General features: G+C 42.2%; 1 protein-coding gene across 2 annotated transcripts; it reads left to right on the forward strand.

Moving 5' to 3' along the window:
- The first annotated feature begins 2,535 nt into the window (after positions 1-2,535).
- On the forward strand, positions 2,536-6,001 carry tmem258 (transmembrane protein 258). 2 transcript variants are annotated; one of them, XM_062547090.1, is made up of 4 exons: positions 2,536-2,658; positions 3,337-3,446; positions 3,931-4,069; positions 5,818-6,001. In XM_062547090.1, exons 1-3 carry the CDS (start codon positions 2,656-2,658, stop codon positions 4,055-4,057), a joined length of 240 nt encoding a protein of 79 aa, XP_062403074.1. In that variant the 5' UTR covers positions 2,536-2,655; the 3' UTR covers positions 4,058-4,069; positions 5,818-6,001. The 2 variants fall into 2 exon arrangements, with proteins under 2 accessions (XP_062403074.1, XP_062403073.1); XM_062547089.1 differs by having other exon boundaries at positions 3,931-4,059; positions 5,818-5,996.
- The last annotated feature ends 1,889 nt before the right edge of the window (positions 6,002-7,890 follow it).

The following is a 7,890-nucleotide window of genomic DNA, read 5'->3' on the forward strand; positions in this document are numbered from 1 at the left end:
AATTTACACCAATGTTATGTTACATGCTCATATGAGCTGTAGCACTATCACTGATGCTACAATGTTACATCTCATTAGAACACTGGAGTTATCACTGATTTTACAATGTTACATCTCATTAGAACATTGGAGTTTCCACTGATGTTACAAAGTTACATCTCATTAGAACACTGGAGTTTTCACTGATGTTACAATGTTCCATTTCTTAAGAGCACTGGATTAATAACACTGAATTGACACTGATGTTACATCTCATAGAACACTGGAGAAACACAATGGCAAGGCCACACCTGGGGTGTCCTTAGTTGACCCTGCTGTCTTAAAACTGTAACCTTGTTATGTGATTTTAACTGTGTCCAATCTATTTTTTTCCTTATGTGTTGTAAAGTTACCTTTTTTTGTTTAAGTACAACCTCACTGATCAATGTATCGTTAAATCACTTTAGAATTGACCGCCTGTATGAAATCATGTAATGTATGGTACTCGATGCCAGCCGTGGTCTCGGATACATGAAGGACTGTTCATGTTTGTGGAGACTTGTAGCGCACATGGACACTGTTGTGGACTCAACAGGCATTATGCTGTTGGATGAGGACCATGTGGACTCAGTTCAAGTCTGCGTACGTGCTGTTGAATGAGGACCTTGTGCTTCTTGTGGATGCAAAGTTATAGCTTCAGAGAGATTCTGAAAAGCCCAACTGACCATAACGTACTGACGGATCCTCAAACTGACACTCCCCCCCCCCCCCCCCCCCGGTGTCGTTTGACATGGCGATGGAAACATGGACTGTTTTTGGAGCGTTGTTTCCACAGTACGTTCACACTGCTTCTCTCTTCCTGCTCTTCTGTGGTGTGATTTCACCTGCCCTGGTCTCTGTTCTCTATAAGCATCCACACATGGCAGTTGGAAAGCACTCTTAAAATGACAGCGGAGCACATTTGGTTATGAGCGTCTGGTTGAAATATGTAGTGAAGAACCAGCTCCAGATTGGAGTTGGATCCCATACTTAATATGTATCTTAAAGTAATGTGCAGCTTGTGATTTCACTTCACTTGTGTAAGTGAGATAAATTCATTCTTTGTAAATTGATCAGTAATGCCCTGAGGTCACTAAAAGTCTGAAGTTGAGAGTGTTGAAGGTGTAGCAGACCATTCAGATTCTCCACATTTTAGCACATGGTCAGTGCAGATGTTAGAAGGATGTCCTGAATCCCAGGTGAATAATTAGCTGAGGTTCAACCCAGTCTCATATTTAGTGCCACGATACAAGGACGTATTTAAACTCTAAGCTGGTATTATGAAATCAGTAAAGCACTTCTAGTCTATGCACTATATATATGTATATGACATACCTTTGCTCTTTAACTGGTTTTCATTCTGGAAAGAAATATATTCATTTTTTTTATTTCATCACTTATTTTTTTGTAATAATCAATTATTTTGTGTTTTACATTTACAGTTGTCTGTTATTGTTATTGTGCCATCACCATTAACGTCTGTTTTCTTGTCTCAATGTGACTCAAATGTGAGTGTGAAATATCATGATTGGATAAAAAACATTCTCTTCCTAAGCTTAACCAAGCATATGTTCCAAGTGGAATCTCAGAATGAATTGTAAAAAGATACACAATATCACATTGTGTGTGTGTTTTTTAGGAAGGTATTAACTTCTCTGGCACAGCGTGTGAAATTTGGCCAACACTTTGACACTAAATACTTCACTGATAAAATAATCACTCCTAATACAACTTTGTACATTCTCTTTCATATTTGTTTCTGTCCTTGTTGACCTGAAGGTGACCTTAAAGTGGTTCCGATTTCTTCTGCACCACCTGCTAGCTGTATTATAAGGCATGATTATCATTTTATCTCAGAGCACTTGCCTCGTCTTCTTTTTCTCTTTGTCATATTTGTCATATTTCAGACAGCATGTACTTACATCGTAATGAATACTTTCAAGAATGATGAGTGAATTAAATGGTAATTCTGATCTATCTTTGTGTGATTTCAAATCATTTGTTAAGAAGTGTGTCCAATACGTTTTTTTCTTTAACATATCAGGTGAATCATGTGTCTCTGCATGTGTGCTTTTCCACCTTAAATCTAATGATATACAGTAGGCTACAATAAACAGGTGATTATGAAAAGTTGTTGTTGCAGCATGATATAAATAGCCCATTAACTAAGGGCTGGCAGTCAGTTGGGGTGATATGCATTTTCTCCCCAATGCTTTATTAAACAAAATTCAATATTAACTCTTGCAGCAAAGCTCAAACATGCATGTATCCAATACACATAGCATGCGATGCACAGTAGCCTAATGAAGAAGGCCATACAGAAAATATTTTGTACAAATATTATAGATTACAAATACAATTTAAACTAATGTAATAATTATTATAATTAAAGTATGCATTAAGCATGAAAACCCATCTCTCAAAGTTATATGAAGATCAGGATGTTTGTTGGTAAACAGAGAGTGACATAATGCCTTTGTCAGGCCTCCTCTGACGTCAAAATTGTACATGGGCTGATGGGCTGATATTTCGATGCGCAGACTTCAATTCCCATAATGCATTGCACATCTGTGTGTGACTTCCGGACATACGTGGCCTTTCTTGAGCGGCACTGGCAGTAGCTCATCACCACACAACATGGTAAGGGATTTTGCTACTAACTGAGTATATAGGGCATATTTGTAAATTCTTCCTGAAACAAACTGGTGTTTACGTTCAGCACTTAAGAATACCCTAAGCTTTACATTTCTGCATTTTTCTGCAACGTACTGGTGCACTGGTCTACTTGTCGTTAGCAAGCACACATTTTAACACTTGCTGATTAGCCTGTCGACTTAAACACGTTCAGTTAGGGTGACTTTGAGTGTCTCATTGTCGCAAAATTGTTTGATGTTGCAGTTCAAATGCAATATAATTTATCTTCTGTACATACCTGAATCCGATGTAACGTTAACATGAACACGTTAACCACTGATAGCTAGCAAGCATAGCTAACAGCTGATTGACAATTGTAACAAATGATATGACACACGGATGTAGCTGCATTCCCATGATGTGTGGTAGCACTATCATAATGCAACATCAATAATCAAAATCACTTATCCGTAGAGAACGGGACCTTATATTATGGTTAAAATATGTCAATGGAGTAAACCTTCTAGTCGCTCTGTCTGAATGAAAACCAGCCATTTTGGCTAATGACAGCTACAATTGCATGATGCCGTTTGCATCGTATATTTCTTGTAAGCCTTTTTGCCGTAACTTTTGTATTGATTCTCTTCGCGACTATGCATCTCCCTCCCTTACTTTGCATTGCAGGAGCTGGAGACTATGACGAGATACACGAGCCCGGTGAACCCGGCCGTGTTCCCCCACCTGACCGTGGTCCTGCTGGCCATCGGAATGTTCTTCACAGCCTGGTTCTTTGTGTATCCTTTTCTCAACTGTACCTGATGCTTACAGTTTGCACTTAAGGTGTAGCAGTCAAACCAGCAGAACACAAAGGTTTTTCCGACCACTGTTCTTATGGTGGTCTTGGAGCCAACCATGTAGAAAACCCTTACCTGCCTTTTATGTGTGCTGTACACTATCAGCTGTAGTTTTGTTGATCTGTAAAGAGACTGATCTTGATCAAATTAATAGAAGATGAAACAGACAGCATTTGCTGTCAGTGTCCTCTGCACATACTAAGCAATATACTGACATGATTTGAATTGGAGTGTAATGTATGTTTAATGTAAAATGTATTCATCCCAGTGTTTTGAAATGGCCAAGTGAAGGGAATTCTGACCACATATGAAGAGAAACATGCCAAAGAGTCTAGAAGTGAATAAGACCCCTGATAGAAATGACACTGTTCTGCATTGCAGTGCTCATACTATGTGTAAAACCACTTAACTCAAGCCCTCTCAGCTACGAGGTGACGTCGACCAAATACACCCGGGACGTGTACAAGGAGCTGCTGATCTCGCTGGTGGCGTCGCTCTTCATGGGCTTCGGCGTGCTCTTCCTGTTACTGTGGGTCGGCATCTACGTGTGAAGGTGAGGAGAGGTGAGCAGCCATGATAACAGAGTGGCTAAGGAACTGCGCTAGCTAGCTGGTTACCTAGCAATAGCCAGAAAAGTTGTTCTATTCCCGTCTGCCACTGTTGTGTCCTTGAGAAAGGCACTTATCCCCCAGAGTTGCTCTGGCGAAACTGGCCCTTTTAAGAATTGAGGTATGTCAATCACTTTGGATGAAAGTGGCAGCCAAAAGAAGTAAGTAACTAAGGGCCAAATTCTCCCATTCCTAGTCCTTTTTTGCACGCTTCCAGTTAGGCACTTTTCCATTATGCGCATTCTCCCATTCCACTGTAATGGGAGAAAACATAAAGCCGTATCAGCCTATTAAGCATCAAATGTGATACTGTTGTGTTCATTTATAACATTCTGTGTAATCTACATGTATTTAGAACTAGGCCCACTGCCGACATCGAGCAATTTGCTGTTTCACCTTGTGGTGGCCCTCAACCTTATACGGCCCTCTGAAGTGCTAAGCTGGGAATTTGCTTAAGTCAGTGGCAGAATGTGCACAAGAGTTGCATACATAAGAAATGCCTGGATTTTGAAGTAGCTCCCCCCCAAAGCACGTAACTGGCTCGATGGTGTAGAAATGAAACACTTAAGTGAAGAGCAGAATGCGTGCTGGCTGAAAAACGCTTAGTTACTTGACTTATGCACATGGGAGAATTTGCACAAAGTGAGGAGATATTGGGCTGTGTATAGGCAGGGTCTGCGGTTGGAGATTTGGTTGCATGCATGGCCAGGGCTTGGGATATTGGAGCATCAATCAAATAAATGCGAGGCCAGTGTGGAGGTTAGGGGATCACAGTTGTTTCACATTTTCATTTCACATCGCAAGTTCCTATAGGAACATTTGTATGCAAATTCGGACAACGCTACACCCCTTTAAAGTCCTGAGTAATAGTGTCAAACCCTGCCCCTTCACTCCTGTGTTTTATTTCTGGGTATTTCATATGCAAAAGTGTGTGGTGTTTGAGTGTGTGTGTGTGTGTGTGTGTGTGTGTGGAGCTTATAATCATAATAATAATAATACATGATTTTATTTAAAGGCACCTTTCTTGACACTCAAGGACACCGTACATACATGAGACATATTAAAAACAGCAAAAGAATATAAATAAAATTTAAAAAGCATAAGAAGAATAAGCAGTTTTAAGCAGATGTTTTGATTAGTGGTATTTTGAAATGGGGTAATGAACCAGTGTTTTGAGTTGGGGTAGTAGGGAATTCCAGAGATAGGGAGCAGAGCGGCTGAATGCTCTGCTCCCCATTATGTGCAAGTGTATGTGTTTGTGCGCAAGTGTGTGTGTGTGTGTGGTCCGTATGTGGTGTGTGATGTGTGATGGAGTACACAAGTGCAGTCAAAACACCTCCCCTGCTGAGGTCCCGTGACCACTTTATCTAGGGTGCCCCTGGCATCTCCAGGTGAGAAGCCATAACGGCGGCCGCATGGAACTGGGAACACAGAGAGACTCGTGACAGCAGAGGGAGGCAGAAATGAGCAATAAATGATATCAATATCACTCCCAGTGTTGGCTGGCCGCCAGGGAGAGGGAACATAAGTGTGTGTGTGTGTGTGTGTGTGTGTGTGTGTGTGTGTGTGTGTGTGTGTGTGTGTGTGTGTGTGTATATATGTATATATGTATATATATATTTGTGCGTGTGTGTCTTAACCCACTGTGGTACTGTGCTGCGCTCTGCCTCTAATCCCTGGTGTTGTTCTGCCCTGTGTTCCAGATTAGGCCCCGGTGCTGGTGGCGTGGTCCAGAGGAGCATTCCTGCGGCCCGGGTCCTGGTCCCGGTGCCCACCGTCGTTCTGGGCCGTGCCGCGGACACCGGGCTCGGGGAGGGGGGACTTTGCACTGACACAGGGGGCGGGTTTTGGGTTCTGCGGTCACCAATAAAGAGAGATTTCGTACAAAAGCCCACAGACTTCCGACTGGTGATTGGCTCAGCTGCTCAGGCTGTGCTGTGTTATTTTAAGGGATTGCTTTAATCACAACATAATGCTTGTGTCTTGCAGGAATAATCAGCTAATTGAGCAATATCCCATTTGACCAGTAAAGGAATTTATAGAGCACTATTTATTCCCTTTAAGGAGGTGCACAATTCCCATTTTGTTCTGGCTTTATGCAAGTCCGAATAAACACCAGTATTGTTAGCGGGGGGGAAATGTCACTGTTTGCAATTTCAACCACTGAATCTGTGAATTATCAGTGATGAAAACCTTTCAAATGAAGCCTGGGTAACACTGAAGACAAAGCAGTGTGAAGTACCTCAGACATCACTCAGTGCTTTCTTTAACTGAACAATTATAGTCCATGAGCCAGCAGAGATGTCAGTGCCATGAGAGGGCACCAAACCAAACCTGTTTTATTTTGTTTGGCTATGCCTTTGCCCTTGCCCTCACATATGTGATGGACTTTTCCAAAGCTGAAGATTTCAGGTTAGGTGGCTTGATGTATCGTAGGGTTTTGACATTTCTTGCCCTTTACTTTGCTGCCCGTTCATAGTACATGGTTATTAGTCAATCAAGTGTATGACTTGACATTTTGGGCTGTCCCATGAAGGGAAAATGAACTAAACCACCTGAACCATCTTAACCATAATTGTCTGAAGGCATATACCCTCAAGGTGTGAACTAACATGGGTTTTGACATTTCCCACCCTCCTCATTACTTCGCTGCCCATGCATAATAAATAATCGGATGTATGTCTGTACATTGAGTGCCCTGCTTTAGCTGTGAGTCCTAGATGCCCATCATCATGCTTAATTATGTGTAACAGACATGTGTATGTGTAATATCAGAAAATAACAATAAAGTCTCTCTCTCTCTCTCTCTCTCTCTCTCTCTCTCTCTCTCTCTCTCTCTCTCTCTCTCTCTCTCTGTGCTGCAGTGGTGGTTGCATGAGTCCCTCCAGCTGCGGCTGGATTAAAGTGTCACTCCGGAGCTGCGGAGCGGCACAAGGTAGCTTAGCGCTGTGGAGGGGTCAGACGCCCATCGGCTCAGTCTGTTTCCCATGGTCTCAGTGTTGGAGTTCAACCCCTGCTCATCCACGCCTGACTAAACACAGCAGGAGAGAGCTCAACCTCTTAAAAGAATCCTCTATTAGGGTGTCACTGCTAAGATTTCACTATTACCAATAGCCTACTTGAAATATCCTCCTGATTTGGTGAAATCAGAGGCACACACAGCTTATGACGATGGTTAAAGAAAATTACATTTAAAAGCCAATTATGTAAAAATGAGAGGAAACTAAAAAATATGCACTCGTGTGTTGAAAATTAAGCCATGGCTTCCCTCAGTCCCTACAGTATGTGGAGACCAAAAGATGGCACAAGTGAAGATATTGTTCCTTGCTCCACCCAAATCCCCAAAACCAGTAAGCGGCTGCCCACCAAATTGCATTTCTTCTTGCGTTTACAAATGGGGCAAGTGAGAATGATGTGGTGACTGCCACCGTGGGAAGGTCCACTGATTGTGCTTAGGCCAAACTCACTCAATGTATTTGTCGATGGGGAAACTGGGTCTTGACCACCACCCAAGCATTATCTTGGCCACCCAAACAAAGTCATGATTTTGTGTGTGTGTGGTCAACCCATAGACCTCACCTCTGACCTCAACCCCCCTATTAGCTAGTTTGATTTGCATGGAGCTCAATGAGCATCAAACAGGCTAGAAGGCTAACTGAAAAAAAAAAAACACTATGCCAATCTCTAGGCATGGTGAGGGGTATGTGATGATGTGGGGCTTTTCTAATTCCAAAGGCCAAGGGAACTTGGAGTTCCACTCCAATGGAACTTTCCTA

The sequence above is a fragment of the Sardina pilchardus genome, chromosome 10 (genome assembly GCF_963854185.1).
Source record: "Sardina pilchardus chromosome 10, fSarPil1.1, whole genome shotgun sequence".
In the NCBI taxonomy this organism is placed as follows: domain Eukaryota; kingdom Metazoa; phylum Chordata; class Actinopteri; order Clupeiformes; family Clupeidae; genus Sardina; species Sardina pilchardus.